General features: G+C 34.2%; 2 protein-coding genes and 1 long non-coding RNA gene across 6 annotated transcripts; 1 reads left to right on the top strand and 2 right to left on the bottom strand.

The window, feature by feature from the left end:
• Window positions 1–784: 784 nt before the first annotated feature.
• LOC109703909 lies at window positions 785–3,139 on the bottom strand. The gene is made up of 2 exons (XR_002214053.1): window positions 3,004–3,139; window positions 785–1,080 (listed from the first exon to the last, which is right to left on the bottom strand). It is a non-coding gene; the product is annotated as an uncharacterized LOC109703909 (long non-coding RNA).
• A 5,323-nt stretch (window positions 3,140–8,462) lies between these two features.
• On the bottom strand, window positions 8,463–9,943 carry LOC109703905. The gene is made up of 2 exons (XM_020224639.1): window positions 9,775–9,943; window positions 8,463–8,824 (listed from the first exon to the last, which is right to left on the bottom strand). Exons 1-2 carry the CDS (start codon window positions 9,920–9,922, stop codon window positions 8,652–8,654), a joined length of 321 nt encoding a protein of 106 aa, XP_020080228.1. The 5' UTR covers window positions 9,923–9,943; the 3' UTR covers window positions 8,463–8,651.
• A 6,093-nt stretch (window positions 9,944–16,036) lies between these two features.
• Window positions 16,037–23,744, top strand: LOC109703908 (UPF0481 protein At3g47200-like). 4 transcript variants are annotated; one of them, XM_020224643.1, is made up of 3 exons: window positions 16,037–16,116; window positions 19,645–19,753; window positions 21,969–23,744. In XM_020224643.1, exon 3 carries the CDS (start codon window positions 22,028–22,030, stop codon window positions 23,462–23,464), a length of 1,437 nt encoding a protein of 478 aa, XP_020080232.1. In that variant the 5' UTR covers window positions 16,037–16,116; window positions 19,645–19,753; window positions 21,969–22,027; the 3' UTR covers window positions 23,465–23,744. The 4 variants fall into 4 exon arrangements, with proteins under 4 accessions (XP_020080232.1, XP_020080231.1, XP_020080233.1 ...); XM_020224642.1 differs by lacking the exon at window positions 16,037–16,116 and adding an exon at window positions 16,175–16,280; XM_020224644.1 differs by lacking the exon at window positions 16,037–16,116 and adding an exon at window positions 19,485–19,550.
• The last annotated feature ends 2,186 nt before the right edge of the window (window positions 23,745–25,930 follow it).

Here is a 25,930-nt window from a genome sequence, read left to right as displayed (position 1 = left end):
AACAGAGGAAAAAAAATAAGTGCAAAGTTAAAACTAAAGGATACTAAAGTAAATTTTTGATAAATCTAGGTAGGGTATCTGAAGTTTTTTGTATGTAATTTAACGAAATATTAACAGAGGAGCCGACGAAAAGAGAAAAATAAAACCACAGGGTACTAAATTGATGTACTTTAAATCACAGGGTACTAAAGTGAGAAAGTGCGAAACCACATGGTACTAAATTGATACACTTTAAACCACAGGATACTTAAGTAAAAAAGTGCGAAACCACATGGATGGTATTTGAAGTTTTCCCAATTATAAATGAAAGATCCAAGAATCAGTTTTAGGCATGTTCCTTTACTACTAATGTTCGCGTAACAAAAAAACAAAAGATTATCCTTTCCAATTGAAACGAAGTTCACATAGTCTTGAGTAAGGTTTTAAAATTTAGAAAGCCACCTCTGTTGGCTTAAAGAGGCCACCATTCTGTCCGATGGCGGAAGGTAAGGTGGAATCGAGTTATTCTCGAAATGGCAGAAGACTGAATTGGGTCAAGTCACAATCGAGATTCATGAGCGCAGTATTTGTACGCTTTAAGTTAAATTAATTACATCTTTTTACCAACTCAAGCTTTTAAAATTATTAATGATTAGTGCCAACGATCCTACAGTCCGTAAATACTAAGTTTAGATAGGTCTTGTAAAATGAATTATCCTATTTGTTGCATGATGACATACATATAGTACAACAATTTGAGAATTTTGGGAAGAAGATCGAGCATACACATGCATTTTTCGAGTTGTTCATCAAACATACACATGTATGTATAAAATTTGCTATCGAGATGGAGACAATCCTTGGAAAGTAGAGCATGTAGAGAGCAAGTAATACGAACATACAGTTACAGCAGGCCCTTACAACGAAACTGTGTATTTATTAGAGCAATAGTCGGTCGAGAGCCTGCAGTTGCGTACTATTATTACGGAGCTTTCGTTGTTCTCTGACAAGCAGGCTGGAAGGCAGGGCGGATGGAAGTAAGGCCGAGAGGCTGTTCAAAGATTACTTTTTCGCCTTCGCTACTTGGATTACTAAATTTCTCTGATGAGAACAAATATTGCTGGATCAAACAGTGCTGGAAATTTTTTTTTTTCAATAATAAATATTGTTGCAATTGATATTTTAGGGTAAGCAAAAATCATTGTGAATTGTTGCTTTAAATTTATAGTAATTATAATGTTTAAATAATATAATTTGTATTACTGCACAAACTGTTGTAATGAAATATATTTTGCGATAATTCAATTTCTGATGTGATTAGATTGATGTAATATGGAAGAAAAAAAAAAAAAGAAAAGGCTAAATTACAGAAAACCTCCTGTCAAAACCCGATTTTTTATTTTAAATTCCACTCCTGTCATTTAAAAACCTACACTCTGCCCTCTTGTAAAATAAAAAATATTAATAAGGGGTACAGTGTGAACTGTGATGATAAAATGATCATTTTACCCCTCACTATTTTGCCCCTCACTATGTTCACAGGAAAGAAGGCTGAGGGCATTTTTGGCATAAAAATTATATAATAATATTTTATAAACGGAACCCTAACGGATTACTAACGGCTGGGGGCGAAGTGAATATTTTTTATTTTACAAGGGGGCAAAGTGTAGGTTTTTAAATGACAGAAAGGAAAGTGAAAAATCGGATTTTGATAGGGAGGTTTTATATAATTTAGCCAAAAGAAAATATGTATACTTTGTTCGGATTAAAAAAAAATGATAAGACTAGTGTGGATTATCTCCATTCTAATTAATTAATGAAATATTAGATATGAATTCATGATATAACGTATAGCCAATTTCCAACATGCATTATTTCCATATTCTATTAAAGTAAAAAAAGTATAGAATTTATCTGCACTATAGATTATTTTGATTCGACTGCTCCACCATTCAAAATTTTAATCCCAGTACTCACCCCTTTGATTTATTTGATTTAAATCATTTAGCAGCACTCTTTCGATACAAAATTTAAGCTAATTGCTTATTTTAATAAATTTATAGTTGCATGAATTGCTAATTAAATCTATAAATATAAATGACATTTTTAAATTTTGAAGCTAAGGAGTCATTAACTCTCTCGAATTAAATAATTAAAATATTAGATTGTAAAATAAAATTTTTTAAAGGTGAGATAGTCAAATAAAAATGAGTGAATAATTGAGGCAAGCTATATATATTTTGAGCTAGGCTTGTGTGTTTTTAGAAATATGGTGGTTTTTATTCTATCAATTCGTTTTCAATGTTGAGATTTCCGAATTGATGATCGGCTTTGTTAGGCCTGATTTAGAGCATTTGAGGTACTTAAAAAATAAATTTCGTGATATTTTGATATCATTTACCTAGTGAATGAAAGCGCCTAAAATCAATATTTAATGGTTGTTATGAGCTGTTTGCAAAATTATTAGTGTAGAAATATCAAATCACGTGAAATTTTAATAGAAAATTTTTTATGCTATATAAAACAAGATCAAATTTCTTGATCTAAAATTTTTGTGTCATATCATCACTTTTTGTGAGATTTTTATTTTTAATGGTTGATTTTGAGTTCTTTCAATCATTAGGTAAATGATTGTCGATTCGGAAGTCCTAACATCGAAAATAACTTGATAGTATGGAGGCACCTATCCTTCTAAAAGTATGAAAGCTAGACTCATACATTTTTGCCTTCCATTAATAAATCTATACAGAAAATCATCGTATATCTTGCAGTAAAAAAGATGAAACAAAACAAAAGAATAATATCTAATATGCCATTCGAAACTTCATAAGTATCTCATTCACTTCTAGAGGACCAAAATACCTTTACTAAATTTAAAACATTCCAAAATATTCCCATTTTTCCTAAGGTTTACTAATAGAATTGGATTTTAGTAGGGTATTTTAGTAATTTTAGAATAATTTTAAAAATTTTGAATAGTAGTAAAGGGTAAATAAGCAAAAGCCGCGAAACAGAAAGACCTACTGATTGCGCTAGGGATAGTTGGCGAAGGTGGAAATCGCGCCACAGCTGTAGGGATGAGGGCATTGGTGACAATGAGGAAGATGGTGGTGAAGGTGAATAAGAACTTTAGAGCCATTGTTGCTCTCTCTTAATTTCTTTGTTGGATGTTCATCCAATTCATCCTAACATGCACTATTTATAGGCTTCATGTAGATTTTGAGTTGTTAAGCATATGATTGTAGCAAACATCCCTGAGAAGAATCAATATCTTGTAGCCTTTACCGTACAATTCTGGTCAAGTGAAAAATCAAGTTTTCGTTCGGAATATATATCTCATTTAAATTTTTGTTCTTGAGTGATATAATAAGATTGGTGGCACGGGTCTATTAGGATTCAGTTTGGAAAGAGATAAATTTTTTTGGTTTTTTCGGAGGTTCGACCAAAATTATCGCAACTTAATTAATTGCCGGATTGGGTTCAAGTTTATTGAAAGAGTTGGACTAGAGATTCGAATTATAGAGGCTATAAATGTTGTGCAGATGAACATATATAGACTCTTCTCCCATAACATCAACTATTGAGGTGAATCAAAAGTAAGAGTAGTTTTCATATTTCAGTTGAAAGTAGGGTAGCATTAGTTTTCTAACTTCTAGTCGAACGTAAACGTAGCCTTAGTAGTAGTAAACTAGTAGTAGCTGTTGAATCGTTGGCGCTAATTATTAATCTCAAAAGCTCGAACTATTAGAAATACACAACTAATTCATGTAAACTGTATAGACACAGCGCTCACGGGTCTTGATTGTTACTCGGCCCAACCAGCTTTGCACCACTTCAAACATGACTTGGTCCAACCTGGCATACCGCCATTTCGAATGTGACTCAGTCCAACCTAACCTTCCGCGACAGGACAGGATGTTGGTCTTGCAACGACCCGACCTGCTAACAACAATAACTCGTTGGACTCAAACCACCAGTCCAAAATGCTTAAACCCAGTTATTATTACTAGCATGTATACCTCATATATTCTAATCAGAATTATTTTTCCATCCGATGTAAAACTATTGGGGCATTACAAATTTCCCATGTTTAGACCCTGACGTTCTTGTCAGGTCCAAACCTAGATCACAGACATACACACCGGAATTATCAGGCGATGTAAGATTCTAGAAGTGGCTCCTATGGGTTCAAGAGGTGGTTTCTACCAAACCTATTGGTGTAGCATTTTGCCCCGTATAACACTTAGCTCTCACATTTTTGGTTGGTATTCGGCTCTGATACAAATTATAATAACTCGACCCGCTAGTAATAATAACTGGGTTTAAGCAATAAAAAAAAAGAAGATTTGATTTGTTTAATCCCCAAATTTAAACCCTCACTTTCAACCTCTCAACCTCCCTGCCACCGCCTCCGCCGCTGCCGCAGAGCTGACCGTTCCTCAAAAACCCTAGGATCCACAATTTCGCAATTGAGATCCGCACAGGGCTTAAGGTTCCTCTCGGCGAACCTCTAAGAGAGCTCCTGCGGTGGGGAGAAGCCGAATTCGATGGCAGTGGCAGCAGTGGCTGTGTCGGATGCCGAAGACGGAAAGGGTGTGGCGGCGGAGGGAGGTCGTGGGAGTGCCGCCGCGCTCGTGGGGGAGGAGGTCGAGGGCGACGCCGGATCTCCTCGAAGCACGCCGGGCCGAGAAGATCGGGGGCGAAAGCGAGGGTGGTTTGGGGATAGGATCGGAGCTTAGAGAAGACGCGGAGGAATAGGGAGAGGGGGATGAGCAGCGGTGATGGAGAGGGGGAGAGCTCGGAGCGCTCGAATGCTAGGGTCGGAGAGAATTGATCGGAGCTCGGAGCGTTCAAACGCTGGGGAGGGGCGCGGTGGAGCGGGTTTGGGTTTGGGTTAGGGTTAGTTCGGATTAGGATTGTATTGGACCTCAAAATAGATATACTTGATATAAAATTATTTGTCGACGAAAAAGATATAGTTTAAAATAATAGCCGCAAAATATAAGTTAATACTAAATAATAATGATTATTTGATAAATCGTTATTAAATTGTCGTTAAATGTCTATTTTGTAATAATAAGATAAGCACGTAAAAATATGAAATAAGGTATAGTATAATGCTGCTATTATAAACATATATGAATCAATCATCTCATGCGACGAAGATAACTAATCATAATAGCAAGATAATAAACGAGTGAGATTCATGAGTAATATTACAAACAACACTAAAATCCGGTGTCTAATAACTATTACAATTTTTTGCTCGAGTGTTTATTTTCAGCGTTTATCTCCAATTTGAAAAACATTTTTCAGAACCTACGCGTCAAATGAAAAAGCCGTTCTTGCCAAGTTTGGGTCCAAATTCAACTGTTTAGTTTGCATTTTTTAGATTATTTTTGAAAAATTTTATATTTTTTCTATTTTGAGTTCGATTATTTGGTTATTTCTATTTGGTTTAGGTTTAGAGCTATATCTTAACTTTAATTATAGAAGGATTTGAGTATTATTAAATATAAAAATATTAAATATCGTTTTCTATAAGCTTAAGTTTTATAGTACAACGGTTGTTTCACATAGTATTAGAGTAGAAAGTTTTGAGTTTGAGTCATGTCAGACTCCTAATATTTATTAATTTTCTACCATTTAATTCCAATTCAAATTATGAGCCTACAAAAAGTCTCAAGTCCAGATATGAAAAAAAGTAGTATTATTAATTTTCTTTTATTTAATTCAAGTTCATATCATGACCTACAAAAAATCGAAAAAGTGTTAAATATAAAAATATTTCGTCAATATAATTAGCTTTATAGAGTTGATTAATGATATTTTTATTTTTGTCCAAGAATTATGTTATTCGTGTATCTCCTTTGTATACATGCATGATGTGAAAATATAATATACAACGTACCACTATACAACCAACCACAACATACAACATACACTTTGCTACATCTACTAAACTAACCACAATACGGAGAGGGAGAGTAAACGAGTTTGAAAAACTCATTGAAATGTCATATAAGCCTCACGTCAAATCATGCGTACCTCACATGATTCATGACTATAGGTGGCAATCTAGTGCGCTATTTACAAGCTAGTTTGTGTTCTGGCTCGAAATGAGCTCGAGATCGAATTATTTGTTTAGTAAGCAAACCGAACACGAGCTGAATTTTTCAGCTCGTTTAATAAACAAACCGAATACGAGCTGGGATCAGCTCGCTCGTGTTCGGCTCGATAACAGCTCAAATATATATATATATATATATATATAATTTTATTTTTAGCATAATAAAAATATAAAGTTGAGCTCAATTATAAAAGACTCATTTATATGTAAAGTTTCAACCATTTGATTAATATCTAATGGGTAAGATTTTATAAATTTAATTTTTATATTTATCCAATCTAATTCTTTTAACTTATTGTTCGTTGACTAGCTCGTAAGCCAGCTCGTGTTCGGCTCGTTTATCGTTATTAACGATAAACGAGTCGAACAAGAGCTGAATTTTTTGGCTCGATACTTTAACGAGCTAGCTCGTTCGGCTCGTTTACCGAACACGAGCTGGCCCCAGCTCGCTCGTGTTCGGCTCGTTGACACCCCTATTCATGACTGTCCATGATCGATTGACATGGAACAAGATGCCCGGCCATAGCGCGAGCACACCGAAGTTGATGAGAATGGCTAATGCAAGGTCCAAATGTCATACCGAAATATACAAAACGTTTAGGATTAATTACATACAGCTCTATGTAAATATAGTGAATAGCAAATATATTTCCAATAAGTTCAACTTTAAACTCTTATTTCTATAAAAGTTCAATAATATTTGTTTCTCTGATTTGTTACTGTTAGAGAACTATTTATTTTTTAACAGTAGATAAGTAAAATGTCAATTTATTTGTCATCACAAATATATTTCTCAAAAAACTCCAACTGTTATACTCGTGCATAATTATTCTCTAAAAATTTTTTCAATGGTTATCCTTTTCCTCTTTAAAATCCAACTCAATCAACCATTGTTGCAACCTCTTCTTTAACTTCTTTTCTCCTAAACCTTTTCTTTCGAAGAAAATAAGAAAAAGTCTTTGAGAAAATTAAATGAAAAAACAACACGCATTTGACATAGACGAAACAATACACATCGTGGGTGAATACACGTCATGGGTGAATGGGGATAGAAAAATTCTAGTTACGGATCGAAACTAGCATATAGGAGAAAGAGGAAGAGGAAAAGAAAAAGGAAGAAGAAGAAAAGTTCTTGTTGCTAGGATTTTGATTGAGAGAAGAAAGTATAATTGTTTCGGATTTTGATAGAGGAGGCCTCATGTTGTATTTTAAAAATTTAGATTTAATATAATATATTTTAAAATATTGAAAAAAAAAATAATTGTTTGGGATTCAAATTTTCAGGTTCGCATTCGGGTTCGGGTTTCAAATTTTTGGTCGGATTCGGATTTGGATATGGATTTTTAAAATCCGTCGGGTTCGGATTCGGGTTCGGATCTCGGGTCTCGGGTTTGGAGTCGGGTTCAGGTTCGAGTTTTTTAAAATCCGTTCCGAATCCGACCCATTGACATCTCTAATGGGTACGACGAGCTATTCTGATGTGATGCACAGCGTGTGGTGGTGAAAGACATAGATTTGGAGTAGAGATATGGTCTGATGTTGATATCAGTGATGTATGCTGTCATTTTAGTGTATATCACTTGGACTCATCTACATCATCGCATGGACGCATACAGTGCATATCCAACATCATCTTGGAAAATGTTGTATTTTGTATAATTATGAATTTAGTCCATTAACTAATTACTAAATATCTTCCTAAGTGCTACATTTCCATAAGTTCAAGCTAAAAATTTAATTTCGATCTTATCGCACAGGAAGAAAAAGGAAGAATAGAAGAAGAAAGGGGGAGAAGTTAGAGGATAAGCCACACACGCTAGATATTGACTATATATGTAACAACCCGACCCGCCAGTAATAATAACTTATCAGGTTAAATCATAAATCCAAAATACTTAAGCCCAGTTATTATTACTAACGTGTAAGCCTTATATATTCTAATCAGAATTATTTTTTCATCCGATGTTGGAGTATTGAGACGTTACAATATAGGCATAAGGAAAAGATGAACATGTATATAAAATTTCATTAGATACAACCTCTCACTTTGCAAAAGATATTAGTTTCCATTTATAACAAAATAAGTCCTAATTCTAAAGCTAATCAAATCCCAAGATTATGTAGGTATATATTTCAAATATGAATATATCTAATCCTAATTTTAAAAATCCTAAAAATCCTAAAATTCTAAAAAAAATGCTCTAAAATAAATGAACAAAAACAATATTTAGAATTTTTTTTTAAAAAAGTAAAAATTTTAAATTATAGTTTCTTCGTTGGCTGCATCTGATCACTAGTAATGCACTTTACCATCTTATTTATATCATGGGAACCATTTGTCACATTCTACATATATATCTTATTTAAAACTAAGATCAAATTAAAGTACATTAATTTCAGATCCATATTTGAAGACAAAGCATATGAATAACCCAATTCACTATAATGGAAATTGAGCTTTTATTTAACCATCAGATAGATAGGAGGGGCTCTTTAATCAATAGTAGAACAACTACTACTACAAACACTTGACACCACAATGCTATATATTTCCAGCATTGCAGGCCCTCATAAAGCCATGCTGCAAATGCGTCGAAGAAATTTCGTTTGCAGACTTCGACATGCAGGGCGGAAGACGGGGCGGGAGGAAGAAAGGCCTAGTTGGGAAAAGGGCTACCTTCTCTTCTTCAACATTTGGCGCGCCGCTGTTCTCTCCTGGTGGAAAAGAAACAATATATGGTTTAAGAGACACTGAGAAATGATTATGTGTCGTCAATAAACATACTTTTTATCAAATACTGATAAAAATTTTCCGACGCTATATTAAAGAGGCTGTTTATTTATCCCGACATGTTTACTTAACGACCTTTTGGTGTTATTTTTGCCAACGCTTTAAAGCATTGTTAGTTATTATTTAAAGTGTCATTAAGGGCAAGATTGGTTGCAGTATAGGTTTTCATTAAGGGCTGTTTGATTGCATATAGTTGTAACTGCATTTAATTCTGATTTCGGTGTTTGGTTTGATGCCTTTGTGTCTAACTGAATTGCGGCAGTTAGCGAGAGTAACTTTAAATAACAGTTAAACTCGCCTCCCTACTTATGTTTCAAATGACAAATATCTTTTCTTTTTATATTGGAGTTAAATTCACCACTACACATATAAAATGATAAGAGTGTTGAAATGCATTTCTTAACTGCATGCAGCCAAACAAATATTTTGTAGTGGTAACACCTTTTACTGCATCTAACCAAGTGAAATATATGTAGTTGTAAGTTGTAACTACTGTATCTCCAACTATAATTTATTTTTAATTACATCAAACAAAACATGCCTAAGTGTAGGAGATAATTGATCATCTTTATATCTTGAGTATGTAAAATGCATTCAAAAAACGTAATATGACTGATCGTAGTCTCTAAATGATGGACGCGGTTTAAGATCTGAATGATACTTTGCGATGGTTTTTAAATAAGTGTAATTGTGACACCCCCAGGACTTAGAACAGTACTATATATAAGATATAATAGGAGTAAACCTCTTAACCCGACTATAACATTTTAGACGGCAGCTAGGTCCAAGAAATTAAGAGAGTTTAAGTGCGTTAGGACAAAAATAGTTTTAGGATAGATGATTTTTTGGGAATTAGGGCTTCACAGTTACTGACCAATCTTTGTAGGTATCGCCGAAAGGGTATCGTCGGATGAAATGAGGGATGGGATCGGTCGAGCTACTGCAGGATGCATGAGCTTGCAGTTGCCGGTGCCGAGCAACAGAATTGTGATGGCGAGGATGAGGAGCACTCTGAGAGTCATATTTGTTTTCTCTTTGTAGTTTAGTTTATGGTGCTTGAATCATGCTTCTGTAGGTGCACTATTTATATACCTGGTGAAAGCTATATCTCTTTTCTACAAGAAAATCCTGTGTGTCTCCAATACCACATTGTGTTTTAGTTGGGGAATAAATATCTTGTAAAGTATTATACCCGTTTCTTATATCAGGAATCTATGTGAGGTTGTATTTTGTTGTAGGACTTGAACACTTTATTATCCGAAAGATTGATGTAGTAATTGTTAAAGGGTTGTTTGATTTTTTCGAAAAGTGTGAAAAAGTTTTCTAAAAAAAAAAGTTTGATGATTTTTTTTTTTTTTTTTTTTTCAGCACGTTTGGTTTAAAAAAACACTAGCGTGACATTCGCGTGATAAGGAGAGGATCCTTTATGAAATATAAATTTGTTAGGACTATCTATTAATTTTTTTAAAAGGAATTATTCACCGCTTGAGTCTTTGGGGGAGCAGGTTTATAATTTTTTTTAATTTTAAGAATAGGCATCTAATATTTTTATTTATAAAATTAGACTTAAGCAATGAATCATTTACCGTTTAATAAATTATTTATCATTTTATCAAATTTATATATTTGTTACATCCGAACTCCAAAAGATGTACAGTATTAGATCCTTAAAATAATTCCAATACACTGAACAAAGTGGTGAATAAGTCTATTTATAAAAAACTATTTTTGTAAAAATAATTTCAATACTTTAAAGAAAGTGGTGAATTATTTCAATACTGTGTTTAGAAAATAGTGTTGTATTCAACCATATAAGTACAATTTTTGTAAATTTTTTAAAAAATATCTTTATAATTATAATATATTTTAAGTCTATAAAAAAAAAAAAGTCCTCCCTATCTCCTCCATTAGCCTTAAACCCTTTGACCAAGGTATATGTTGGCATTTGCAAGCCTCGCACTAGGGCCGTTAACGAGCCGAATACGAGTGAGCTGGGGCTGATTCGTATTTTTTCATTTATGATGAACACGACTTGGCTCGTTAAAATATCAAGTTGAAAAATTTAGCTAGTACTTGATTCGTTTATGAATGGGCCGAACATAAGCTGGCTAGTGAACAACAAATTAGATTTTCAGCCCTACAATTCTTATAAAAAGTTGAAAAAAAAATTTAAAAATTAGAATCTTAATCTAATAATTAAAATTTAGAAAATATAGATTTCTTTAAATTTTAGTTGGCGTAAAATTCAAATAGTAAAAATTTATAAAATATATATAGAACAAGGCTACTATACTATTTATGGTATCAGAGCTCTGGTACTATAATCTTATTTTCGATTTTAGAGTGTTGAAATCAATGATCCACATCGTTAAATATGATTTAGAGTATAAATATTCCCTCCACCTCGATGCCTGCGTATGATTTTTCATCGACATCTGTCCCAATTCATCCATCTGTTGTCCCTTCGACATCGGAAGTGCAGTTTGATATTCCGTCGGCATCCATCCCTTCATTTGATATTTCATCTACGTCAGAGGTATTATATTTTGATATTCCATTCATGTCTATCCATCTTTCTGACATTCCATCCACGTTGCAGGTTTGTCGCGATGATGTTGTATATCAACGTAGGCGACGACGACAGGGTTATATTGAGACACAGGAAGGGATACTACTATCAGCTGTTGAGCAAGGGATGGAGCTGATTGTCGAGGGCATCGCCATCGAGCATATTAATCAGATGCATGTCATTGAGCCCGTGCAGCCTAAGATGGAGCATGACATACATTTTCGAGGACGGAGTCGAGAACGCGGTCGTGGACGCGGACATGGACGTGGCAGGGGACGAGGGCGAGAGCATTGGAGGGGGATGGAGGGGACTTGATATTTTTTATCATTTTTGAGATTCTTATGTATATTTGATATTTCAAATCTTTTTACATTGATTTTTTATAGTATTATCTAAATTTATTCATATTGAAATGTGTTGATATTCGTATAACTCATTTTATATGCTTAAAGTGTGGTTGAAGTTGGTATAGATGATTTTATGTATTTATTTCTGTAATTGAAATACTTGAAAACATTGATTTTTTGTATAATGTGAAAATTTACAAAGTTGCTGCTGCTTTGTTGTAGTACAGCTTGAATGCGGTGAATCATTTACCGCATATAAAAGCGGTGAATCGTTCACCGCTTTTAAAAGCGGTGAATGGTTCACCGCTTTTATAAGTATTTTTCGAGTTTTCTCGCAGGCGGGGGAACACCATGAAGGCGGTGAATAGTTCACCGCCTTCATAGGATTTTTAAATTCTTATGAAAGCGGTGAACATGGTTCACCGCTTTTAAAGTCTCCCGCCAGGTCACTGCCCACGTGGCAGTTATGAACCTATTTTGACAAATACAAATTTGAGAGGTCTATTTTTAGAATAAAAGTGTTGGAGGAGACTAGTTAGGTAAAAACCCCGTATAAATATGAAATTTTTCGGAATAAAATTTTAAAATTTTTTTTCACATCATTTAACTTAGTAATTAAGTAAATCATGTCAAAATGAATGGTGTAAATTGAACAATCTTTAAAATTTGAGAATAAGGCTTTTGAATTCAAGATTAAGAATGCTGGCTTTGATTTAGATAGTTTAAAATATTTACTATTAAAACTTGAATAAACTTAGATTCTTTTACACTCATTAAACTATAAACTCGCTATACTAAATTGACAATTTTGAAATTTGATCATAAAATAAACTATGTCGAAAAAATATAAAATTTTATTCCAAAAAACACTATAGTTTCAGAGTTCTGATACTATAGACATTATACGAGTATATATATATATATATAGTTTCGGAGTCCCGATACTATAGATATTATACAAGTATATCTACATCTATACTATATATAAAAGCGTATAGGAATTCCGGCAATGACAGACGGAANCCAAATTTGAGCTGACATAAGCTCGCTCGAGCTCGGCTCGTTTCCATCCCTAGTTCGATGGTCACTAGTTCAAACATTAGGTTGAATCCGTGATATCAGCGTACCATCATAAATATTTAATTATTATTTTTAGTTTAATTATATAAATAGTATGTATATATTATTATTCTTGTATCATACTAATTTATAAAATACTTATTTCTAGACTAAATTAAGTAGATATATTTTTAAGTTTTACTTTTTATAAAATTAAAGAAAATAAAATTAGTTAAGTTGATTTTAAGCCGTTGTATTTTGATATAACTTGATTAAAAAAATATCCGACTAGTTTGATTAAAATCGGATTGGTTCATCGGTTCGATAATTGAATCGCCGGTTCGAATTGCTCAAAATGGTTTTTTAACTTATTCAGTTTAAAGATTTGAACTGAATCACTTTAAAGACGGGATCACTACCGCTTCTGACCTAGGTTTTAAATCATTGGTTATTATTCCTTGATTATTTGACTGGCATTAACTACTCTAAATTGTTGAAATATAAACCTAGGTACTTAATTACAAAATTTTAATAAAAGTTTAGACGCAAAGTATTAAAAATTGATCTAATTTATGAAAGTTATAATCTATAGTCGTATAGGAATTCCGACAATGACAGACGGAATAAAAAAGAAATAAAATAATATTTCCTACGAATGGTTATGATTAATTTGTTAAAAATATTTCAAATAAAAATTAACGGTTATGATGAATCTATTAAATCTCTACTATATATAAAAATCTATTTTCTACAAATTGTTATAGTCAATTTGTTAAAAAAATATCTCAAATAAAAACAAACGATTATGATCAAATTATTAAAAAATAGTATTCTTATTCATCTATTTTACATTAAAATTAAAATTTAAGTTTAAATTATGGATTCAATTTAATTTTTGATATCAAATTTGAATTAATAGTTAATTTTTTTATTACAGCGGATCAAAATTAAATTTTAAATTTTAAAGTAAATGAAAATTAAATTTTGATGCTTTTAGTTTAAGACACATATTTAAATTTGATTCATCAAAAATCAAAAGGTATATAAAAATATTCGATATATATTAAAAAAAATACTGTAGGATATTGTTAATATTTTTTAATAAAATATAACATATTAGTTTATGAATATGATTTTTATTATAAAATTTTGAATATATATAATGTACAAATTTATATTAATTTAAAATAAATTATAATAATTATTACGTGCATTTGCACGTACATTCAACTAGTATAATATAATATCATATATATATATATAGTATAATATAGTATTCCTAAGTGTTTAAAAGTGCCAAACCATTGGTGCTTGTAGGTTTTTGGCTCTGAGATGAAGGGATGTGTAGTTAGAATGATAGTAGTCCAATAGGGTTGAGTAGGTAGTGGATTGAATAATATAATTTAACGGATGAAAATGGTAAAAAAGATAGATCTAATGGAGCAAAAACTTAGAAACACCAAGTGTTTTGTGCTTTTAAAAAGACCATAGCTGGTCTCTCTCTCTCTCTCTCTCTCTCTATATATATCTATATAGAGTAGTGCTACTATACTCTTATGAGTATGACGCCCTTCATATTCAGAAGTTATTTTCGATAATGAAGCTTTCGAATTGATGACCATACTATTAAATATAATTTAGAGTATTTGAAATTTTTGCAAAAAAAATTTCATAATTTGTAAAATTATAATAATGTCCATCAAGCAGGGATAAATTGAATGGTCAAAATCAAACGATTTTATAAAAATAGAGGAACGAATACATCAATTTAAGATCAGAGTTATCGATTTTTTTTCTAGATAATGAATAAAATTTTTTATCAAAAATTCAACCAATTTCAATTCTTTTGTACCATTACACTAGCAAGTATTTTGTGCCGGTTGTTAAAAATTTTCAATATTGAGATCTTTTGATCGTAAGCTAAATAATGTCGAAAAATTATAAAATTTAATTTCTAAAAGTTTTAAATGTTCTAGATAATATTTAACAGTATGGATCGTTAATTCAAAAGCTCTATCATCAAAAATGACTTATAAGTACAAAGGTGATAATATTTCAAGTTGTATAGATCAAGTTTAATGGTACTGATTATCGATTTGAAGGCTCCTGTCGGATCGTTGGCACTAACCATTAATTCCAAAAGTTCGAGCTGTTAGAAATATGTAACAAATTCATTTAAAGCTTACAGATACAACGCCTACGGGTCTCGATTGTGATTCGGCCGATCCAACCTTACGCCACTTCGAACATGACTCGATCCACCTAGCCTTACGCCACTTCGAACATGACTCGGTCCACCTAGCCTTACGCCATTTCGAACATGGCTCGGTCGAACATAACCTCCTGCCACAAGACAGGATGCTGGCCCATTTAAGCCAACAATCCTCTCTCTAGCAGCTACACATATTTGCAGAATGCGGGAATCGAACCCGTAACTTCTGGCTTTGATACCACTTGTTGGATCGTTGGCGCTAACCATTAATTCCAAAAGCTCGAGCTTTTAGAAATATACAATAAATTCACTTAAAATGTACAGATACAGCTCTCACGGATCTCGATTGTGACTCGACCCACCCAGCCTCATACCATTTCGAACATGATTCGGCCCACCTAACATCACATAATTTCGAACATGATTCGGCCTAACATAGCCTCCCGCCACAAGGCAGGATGCTAGTTCTTTTTAGCCAACAGTTCCATCATTGAAAATAAATTGGTGGCAACGAAGCTCGTTTGTTACTAATAATATTCTAGCTTAACTATACAGAGTTCGGCTACTATACTATTGATAGTTCCAAACTCTTGGTACTATCGAATTTTCTGCCGTTAGATCTACCCTTTCACCGTTTCTACCCGTCAAAATTTTGAGTTGAAAAATTTAGCTCGTTTTCAACTTATTTATTAAATGAGTCAATCGATCTCAAGCTTATTTCACGTTCAATTTACTCGAGTTATATTGCGCCAAATATGAGCAGACTGACCCGAGCTCTTATTCAGCTCTTTAATATTTCGAGCTGAAAAATTGAATTGGTGTTTGACTCGTTTATTAAACGATATTTTCGATCTCGAGCCCATTTCGAGCCGAACACGACTCGCGAACAACGAGATGGAGCTGGATTGCGAGCCCTACTTTCGCACCCTTTGATGAAGGGGTCCGGTCCGACTGGAGATGCCTAACGACTTCGCCGAATTTCTCGCCACCTTCCGTCTTGTTCTCTCTCAACAGTCTGTCATTCATGTGGTGAGTCGGGGATATTAGGGTGCCGCCTTCCGTTCCAATATTTACATCATAAATTTTCGCTATTTTCATCTTCATTTGCGAAGAAAATCACCATTTACTTGTGAGAAATTTGATGAGATTTTAATTTTACTAGCGGCCATTCAATCTTCTTTTCGACCTTACAGGTTTGTTCTTATTCTTCTTCTTGTTTATGAGGTCATAAAATTTTCATTATATGACCCTTTTTTTTAGTTTATCTTCTAAAAATTCGAAGGAGTTGTGTAAACTCTTTGAATGAGTTAGGTGTAAGATTTACATCCAGCTTTTGAGTGTCAAAGTATAGGCATTTCTCTAGTTGGATTAGTGCAAGTGAAGGGGAGAATTGAAGTTCTAGTGTAGGTGTAAGTTCCTGTATTTGTTTTGGCATAAATGTGAAAAAGTACTGTGATTGAACTTGCAGATTCCTCTTCCTTCATCCGCGAAAACATATTAAAACACTGCCTAACTAAAATTATTTACCTACAATTTATCTAAATATTTGTGAAATAAATTTCTATGATGCCGCAAAAGTACTAAGCTTTTAGAAAAACTAACAATAGAAGTGATGGAACTTCACTTTTCAGGCTGTTTGCTTACATGTAAACAAACAACTAAAAGGAAAGCTTCCTTTAGAGACTTAAACTTCACTGCACTTGAGTTCCACCTGCATTTAAGTTTCATCAATCCAAACATGCCCTGAATCCCCACCTTCAACCTGGTTGTTGTCTAGCCATTCATTATGAATGCAATCGTAAATACTCTTCAAATATATGTGTACTGACTGTTAAAAGGCTCAAGCACAACCCGAAAGCTTAATCGTTTGGATGGAAATACCCTCCTCACTGTATACAGGTCAAGGTTCCAGACATTGATCACAGTGGGGGTATTTGCTGTCGCTCAAAAGATCGATCTCGTAGGAAACAGACTAAGGATTATATATCAACACCCCCCACTCACGTGCATGAGGTATATGAAGGGCACGTGGAATTGATACGTGACATCGGAGATGGGGATTTAACACATTATATTGTATTGAAGGTGGGGATTGGAACCATGAGCTCACAGAATGAAGGGGTTTAGACTTGGCTTTGATATCATATTACCCAAAAGATCGATTTAGTAGGAAACAGGCCTAGGAGTATATATTAATACCTTCAAAAAAAAAAGATCCCCAATGGGAGGCAAGAAGATGGGGTCAAAAGTTTCTTACACCAATTCAGTCACCTTTAGCCTTCACGGTAGTTCATTTTTTTCTCCTCGACATTAATTTGTATGGTTTTCAGTACTTCCCTCATAGTGTTTGTTTGAACTTATGGATCAGTCCTTTGGCTCTCTATATGTACGCCTTAAGCTGATCTCTTGACGACAAGTAAAAGAGATTACAGTCCAATGCACCGCAAAATTGTTTTGTTTGTAGAAAAAAATTAATACATGTAGATAAAAATAACATTTGCACAAAAAGCTACTAGAATGTATCAAAGCCTAGAAGAAGTGACCTAGAACTATGAACAGGGATGAATTCCTATTTTAATTAAAGAGGATAAAAACTAGAACTATGAAAGTATAATGTTTAATACATTTTGACAACTCTCGTCCAAACTTTCCAGCCGATCCTTTCTATTTTCTGGCATCCCTAAGAAAAACTCCTTTCACATCTTCTCCTCATGGAACTTCTTAACCACATTAACTTAAGTAGGCTTTCCAAAATTTGGGAGAACATTTCATGCTTGCATGCTCTCTCACACTTGATTTCTTTAAGGTGAAGATCATCTTGATGAAGATGCATACGAGGTGAACAAACCGATTAACCTCTTCTCCAAAATGCTATTTTGTATCTGTCTATGTTCAGTAAGATAGTTCAATACCTGAGCTAAATGGGAGGAAAAGTCTGCCCTCTTAACTCTGCGTGATGGTTGTCCTCTTGTCCATTCAGTGCTCCTTTATCTTTGAAGGCATTTAACTTCTCTACCTTCAGAGTGGTCATTAGGGTTTAATTTTGGCTCTGGGTGTTGCTTCTCATCACTACCACCAGGATTCATAGTAGAAGCATGTGACAAGTTGTCTTGAGTTTTAATGTCTCCCGATATCATGCATAACTTTTCAAATAATGGGCATTCCTTATTCTGAAATCTTCTAGCAGACTTCTTCACCAAAGATTCACCTAAGAACAAAATAAATGTCACTATACTATATATAAGTCAAACAAAAAGATTGACTGAAAGTACTAAACACAAGTTAGAAAGTTTTAACCCATTATTCTAAGATCTTGCTACCTTGCACAAATATTCCTAACGCTCAAAAAAGGAGGCAACTACAGTGTTTGTAACTGAATTATAAGTAGTTCCTGCCTCTGAAGTTGACTTACGAAATTTCCTTTGTTGTGTCCTGGATTGGTTGTACTTGTTTCTAAGCTGAATGCCATTATAGTTCTTTTCTATTGTCTGGTTTAGAACTTCATGAGTACGGCGCCATGTAGACTGTGGACCTCAGAATTTCCTTCTAACACATGCTAGGATGAATGTAGCACGTGCTTTCAGTTCTTTGGCTATTTTGCATGGAAACTTCGGCTAGGTTGCTTCTGGAAGCTACTGGAGAATTCTTCAGTTGTTTTGCTCTCCGAAGCTTTTTTTTCTCTCTGTCCCGTACACAGAACTGAGCCCCTTGCAAGCTCTAGTTTCTCTTGTAAAATTCCCCATTTTTCTCTTCTTGCCCCTTGTGCGAGCCTCCTTCTTAGGATTGTGTACCTACTTTTAGGGTTGTCATAGTAACTGAACAAACCAGGAAACCAAGCCAAATGATAATGTTGGTTTGCTTAGGTTCTGTTTTCGTTGTAAATGGTTTGGTTTGGTTTGAGAAATTTCCAAACTGAAAATTTTGGTTTGGTGTTAGGCTGAAAAATTGAAAAAACAATCCACACCGAAAAAACCGAGGTATACATATATTCTAGATATGTGTATGTGTATATTTTAGATATGTATATGTATATATTAGTATTCAATACAAAGGTGTCACTTGACACCCCAAGCCAATCCCAAAAATGAACTTGATAAATAAAAAAAAAATTGAGCAAATTAACCAATAAGCTATACAGACTGTCTTTGAAAATCAGTGTTTTCATTGGTCGGGTTTTGGTTTTGATTTTAATTTTTCTCAAACAAAATTTGATCTGTTCGGTTTCACTTCATCCTTTTAACCTGGACCAAACCAAACCATGTGGCACGCATCCCCCACTCCCCCCTTTTCTCTACTTCTATCAGGTAAAGTGTGATTTAACTTTCTTGTTGTTGAGATTGTTAGTGACAAGGCATATCTATATTATGTTCTCCTGGTTGATTGTTAACGCCTAGCTAATGAAGCCTTCCCTACTTGGGATTCCAAATTCTAGTCAGAATTTAATTCCTATGTGAGAGGAAGTGGTGCTTATCCATAACAAGGATCAAATGCTCTTTCAATTCATCATCTATCTTTTTTTGTCTACTCTCTCTTATTCTCTCTTTTACTTGGAAACAGAGAAGATGTTGCTGCTGCAGTTGCCATAGGCTCATAAACGGGAGGCACAGTCATCGGAGAAAGAGAACCGGAGGAGAAGAAAGATGTAGCTGGAACAACGTAATCAAAGGTGCCATTCCTTCTCTCTTTCAATCTTTCTTTCTCATTCCCTCTTTCTCTTTCTTTGTATCCTTCTCTATGCATCAAGCAAAGACAAACCAAAGAGAGAGGATGGCTGGCTAAGCAATACAAACAGAAGGTAAATTTCATTTAGGTCACCATTGGTCACTGAATTCAACAATCGTGGACTGTCATATCGATTATCATAGTAATTACATATTAATGCATGTCGACATATAAAAGGGGCTCCATACGAATCCGTGCTAACTGTGGTAATTGTCAAAATGTGATGACCCAATGGCCAGTCGGCCTGGAAGCTTGCAACAAATTGTAAGGCAGTAGATCAAAATACTGAAAGCAAAATTCATTTAACTTATATTTGCTGATCAAGTATCATTCAATGATTAAATACAGTTTCAAAACTTGTTATTCCTCTACTTTAAGATTTTCAATCAGATTTGTGCTGGGTTTGAATGGAAATTTGAGTGCTCGATCCTTTAGAATAGCAGAACCAACGTATACTAGTTAACTGAATAATATTGACTTGAATAGACTTCAATTCAGTTAAATCTGATCCCAACCTGTTTATTTGATTTCAAGAGGTTGTCTTGATCCGGGCCATTAATTTACTTGATTCAGCAAAGTAGAAAAGTATGCTAGACCTGCGTTTGGCTGAGTCGGTTATAATTGAGACGGCAGATTGACCAATGCAGTCCGTGAACTGCTTATGATTATCCGAAACTTATCCAGGGACATATCAATAAAAGAGCCCTATTTTTTTTTTCCTTGTTTAATATTATATCTAAATGATTCTTTGGTTGTTACTTTCAAAACAACTGAACATTAATATTAGTCTAAATGATTCTTTGGTTGTTGATAATAACTTACCCGCAGCTCTTTTTTGACAGTGGATTGCTTTTATGTTGAGGTCCTATTATTCTGTTCCCTAGGAGAGAGATTTTGATGAATATTTGTGCTCTCTCTTGCATCTGTCAGCTTGTTTAAATTCCATCTGTTAACTGCTCCATTACCAGCTGCTCAAATTTGCCATCTTACCTGTTCAAATCTGCATTATCCATCCAACATATAATAGATATGTCAAAGATGATTAAGTAGAGGGTGATTTTGAATGGACCACCCTCCGTCTATGTCTTGCCTAAAAAGAGAGGCTCTCTCAGAGGCTTGAGATCAACTTCACATGCTCCTAGGCAAGGATTTTTGTACCCATCGGCACAGGCTGTATCCACCGTGCCGTATCGTGCCAATAAGATATCGACATGATACAGCCCCTGTACCGATGGTACAGCTCAAAACCCTATATTCTTTAAATTAATAAGTAATTTTCTCAATAAAGCTCAAAAGATTTGATAAAAAGAATATAATAAACAATTAGAATATTTTATTGTTAAAAGAAATAAATTTTTTATGCCATTATGTGTCGGCACACATGCATTTTTTATGATCGGCATGCGTCAGCATAGTCCAGCACACATCGTGCCATACTGTGCCAGCAAGTTTTCGGCATGATCCCATGCTATGGCACTTAATCCTTGCTCCGAGGTCTACGAAGGAAGAAAAAGGGTCTCTTGGAGCGAATTATGTGGAAGTGGAGAATGGTTGGGGCAAATTTCTATTAATGGGCTAAAGGAAGAATAGGAAAATTGCTCTCTAGGGACCTTTTAAACCTGTTAGGAGTTATTACTCAAAAAGAATTCCCTTAGGTGCTTATTAAGATGTGATGTGATGAGTCATGGCAATTTGATTTACTTAAGATTTTGCTTTCACGCTAGTTTGATGGGTTTGGGATAATAGATCATTAGTCTTTCATTGCTGGTTAAATGAACACATCTTGGCTTGTTGGAAAGCTCACTCAATTAGCATCCAAATCACTTTTGTTTTAGCTCAAAATTCAATTTGTGCAGCTTTCTATGAATTGCGTAAAATTATCTGGTTGTAGTTCTTAGCACAACTATGTTTTCTTAATCTTGTCATGATCTAAAAGCCTAAAGCGTGATTTTGTCTTAGATTCAATTGGCTTTGCTAGAGTAAACCAATGGCGGTTGGACAAACCAATTCCACTTAAAAGATGGATCAAATAATTACACAAAGATTTTTCTTGTTTGTTTTGGATTTGTCCCTCTAATTTTAAGCTCTCAATTTACACTAACTGCTTCAGTATAAATATAGTCTTTCTCACATAGTTTTTCTTCTTTTCTCATTGCAAGTCATATACCTGTGAACAATTTACAAAAGGACTATGTCGCGTTCATGATTAACCGCGAGGATGGTTGAAGATGAAGACATTCAAGAGATGGATGAATTAGCGAGTTCCATGGAAAGCAAACTGCAATGTTACTGGTCTGTTGGTGCATCCAGTGTCTACGAAGTGAATTCATCGTTGATCCATCGAGTCCAACAACACATCCATGAGCTAGACCGGAACGCATATGAGCCAATTATTCTGTCGATTGGTCCATATCACCATGGAACTCCATCCTTACAAGCTATGGAGAAGGAAAAATGGAATTGCTTGGATTACATTCTTAAATTGAACTGTGGCAAAGGTTTACAGGATTACGTAAACGCAATTGAGGGGCTAGAGAAACAAGCAAGAAACTGTTACTCAGAGGAGATTAATATGGATAGTGAGCGGTTTCTAAAGATGCTCTTGCTTGATGGATGCTTCATACTTGTGTCTCTCTGCGGAACTCAAGGAATTGTATGCCCCAGGGAGGAATTATCTGGGGAGGTGCAAACACAAAACCAAGAGAATACTTACCAGTTTGGGCAATGGTATATTACTTTCGTCATACACGATTTACTCCTGCTGGAAAATCAAATTCCGTTTTTCATTGTTGAGAGAATATATGAACTGGTTGCAGATAAAGATGCTGCGACTTCGTCACTTGCAGAAGAAATTGCTGAATTTGTGGAAGGCATTTTGCGTTACTATCCAAAAGCAATCCAAGAATCCAACAGGCCAAAGGATTTCCACCATTTGATCCACTTGTGTCATATCTACTTTAAACCAAGTCAGAAGCAGGAGGAAGCAGAGCATCAGTATAAAGAATGGGCTCAATACTTCAAAATTGGTCGTCAGCTGGAGCGAAGCGACGAAAACCTTTTGTCCATTCAGAAACAAACTGGCCAAAGGCGTTGGCGCCGAGCGGTACAATATTATGAAGCGGGAGTTGAGTTTAAGAAAAAGGAGCTTGATACATATAATCCCCATTCGCTTTTGGATATAAAGTTTAGCAACGGCGTAATGGAAATCCCATATTTGTTTGTCGAGGAGAACACCGGATGCCTTTTCAACAACTTAATCGCTTTCGAGCAAACATGTCCTGAATTCGGGAACGACTTCACTAGTTATATTTTCTTCATGTCTCAGCTTATCAGCACGCCAGATGATGTTACGTTGCTCGCTCAGAGAGGAATAATCGTGCACCAACTGCGTAGAGATGCCGAGGTTTCATCTCTATTCACGAAGCTCAATAAAGATGTTGTCTTTGATTTCAACGGCAAGTACTACCTAAAATCTATGTTTTCGGTGCTGGAAGCGCACTATCAGAGTCGTCTGAACCGGTGGGTGGCGTGGTTGCGGAACAATCACTTCAGCAATCCGTGGTTGGCCTTAGGAGTGCTGGCCGCGACTATCGTGCTTTTTTGCACTCTAGTGCAAACGCTGATCGCGGTCTTGTCCTACGTAAAGCCGCCATGATCCGCATCATCAGAACACAAAACCAACAGTTCAACTATGCTGATCATTGGCTTTGTGTCAAATGGTACAAAGTCGAGCATTCGCGAATCTTGATGCTGCTCTTATGTAAGTTTTTCGCCCTTTTGCAGAGCTAGCTATTGTAGATTTTTGCCTCTCAATTGTTTAATGAGGTACAAATTATGGAAAATGCTATCTGTAAACCTACTTACAGGTGTAAATCTTACACCCCATGCATTCTAGGGTTCACAGAATCCCATGAACTTGTAGTAATAAATTTTTTTAAAAAATGATAAGATCGGGAGAAAATAAGAGCCTTTGGATGAGTGGGTTGTAAGGTGTACATGTCGGACTGGCAATCCAACTCGCTATTTGCGAGTCAGCTCGTGTTTGGCTCGAAATGAGCTCGAGATCGATCACTCGTTTAATAAAATGAGCCGAACACGAGTTGGGGCCATTTTGCTCGTGTTCGGCTTGATATAGTTCAAACATATATATTACAAATTTCTACTATTTGAATTTTAGGCCTATCCAAATGTAAAGAGGGCAATATTTTGTGAATTTTGAAACTTATATTAAGATTTTAGTTTTCTAATTTTCTTTCAACTTTTATCTAGTAGTAAGGCTGACAATCTAATTTATTGTTCGTGACCCAGCTGGTGTTCGGCTTGTTTATAAACAAGCTGAACACGAGCTAGATTTTTCAGCTCGATATTCTAACGAGCTCGTTCGTGTTCGGCTCCTTTAAATAAACGACCAAATATGAGCCGGCCCCAGCTCTCTCATATTCGGCTCGTCGGCAGTCCCTAACACTATTTATAATATTTGATAAATTATTCTATAATATAATAAAATATTCTATTACTTGACAAAATACATGTATATATATATTTTTTTCAATGTTCTTTATAAATACTCTAGTTTAGGTATCAATTTCAAAAGCCTTGTATTTTTCACCTTTACATTGAATTTTTTTTCTTAAGTTGGCTTTAAGATTCGTAAATATGTATATATATCACATTTGACATTAATCTGTTGGTGTAAAGAAACAATCAGGATCATTGAAATGTAGAGTAAATGTTCATAATACTCTATTTTTTTTTTTTTTTTTTTTTTTTTTTACCCCAGGGCTCATGAGTCACTGTGTTTGAGTCGTCTTCTAAAAGGCTTGTGTGTCCGTGTCGGACCCGTTTCCAACATATTTGATCTGTGTCCATGGCGCATCCCATGAAAAATAATTTTTTATTTTAAATTTTTTATGCATATATAATGTGAGATGATGAATATTTTGGCTTTTTTGATGAATGAATATAAGCTCTTTCTGAATGATTAAATTATGTATGGTGGGAAAATTTTTTACTTAAAATATATGAACTATTATGAGAATTTTATTAAGCTTCGTTCGCATGAAAAATATAATAATATTTAGCAAAATTAATATTTTATATATAATAAATATATGTTATTATATTAATAATATTATATTTTATTGGCGGTCCTCATATCATGTCCGAGTCTTAAATTTTTTTTTTTTAATGCTATTGACTCGCCGTTAGTCTGCGTTGTTAATTTCAAATAATTGAAATTATATATTATACCATTTATTATCGAATATTTTGTGAAATTTCATATGAGTTGTTGAATTTTAATCTCTTTTAATTAAAATACTAAAGCCTAAATTTTAATTGGTTGGTTCAAATTTATATTAATTTTTCTGATGAAGTAATGACAAGGCATCTAATTCAACTTAGTTATTGTATCAACTACAATATAATTTCAAAAACTTTGATATAATTAATTATAAAATACTAATATTTAGACCAAATTAAGTGGATATAAGTTTTCAAATTTTTTATTTTCCATAAAATAGAAAATAAGAATTAGCAAAAATCTACCATAAATAAAATTTAAATTACACTAACCTATAAAAAAAAAGAAAAAATCTAACCTGCTTATTCAGAATCGAACTGGTTCACCGGTTCGCTGGTTGAACCACTGATTTGAATGATTCAAAATGTGTTTTTAGCTTATCTGGTTCAAACGCTGAGCTGAACTGTTTTATTAACTAGGTCATGGTCGAACCGGTCGGTACGACCTTGATTTTAAAACATTAGTAATTACCCCCCTTTTTTTTTTCCATGTAATACACACTCTTAACTACAATTTTTACCTCTCCTCTAATAATCTCTTCTTATAATCTTTATATAGATATCAAATTTAAAGAATAAAATAAGCTAATATAGAAAATTTTACTGTATATATATATATATATATATATATGAGTCCGGCTACTATGCTATTAATAGCATGAAGCACTTGGTGCTACCAAGTTTTCTGCCGTTAGATCTACCCTTTTGATCATTTTCACCCGTTAGATCATACTATTCAACCAACCACCCACTCAACCCTTGGGGGCCAACATCATCCTAACCGCACATCTTTTAATCCAATGGCCAAAAACTTAGTAGC

The sequence above is a fragment of the Ananas comosus genome, unplaced genomic scaffold, assembly GCF_001540865.1.
Source record: "Ananas comosus cultivar F153 unplaced genomic scaffold, ASM154086v1, whole genome shotgun sequence".
In the NCBI taxonomy this organism is placed as follows: Eukaryota; Viridiplantae; Streptophyta; class Magnoliopsida; order Poales; family Bromeliaceae; genus Ananas; species Ananas comosus.
Note: the sequence above shows the minus strand (reverse complement) of the source record. Positions and strands in the feature narration are given on the sequence as shown.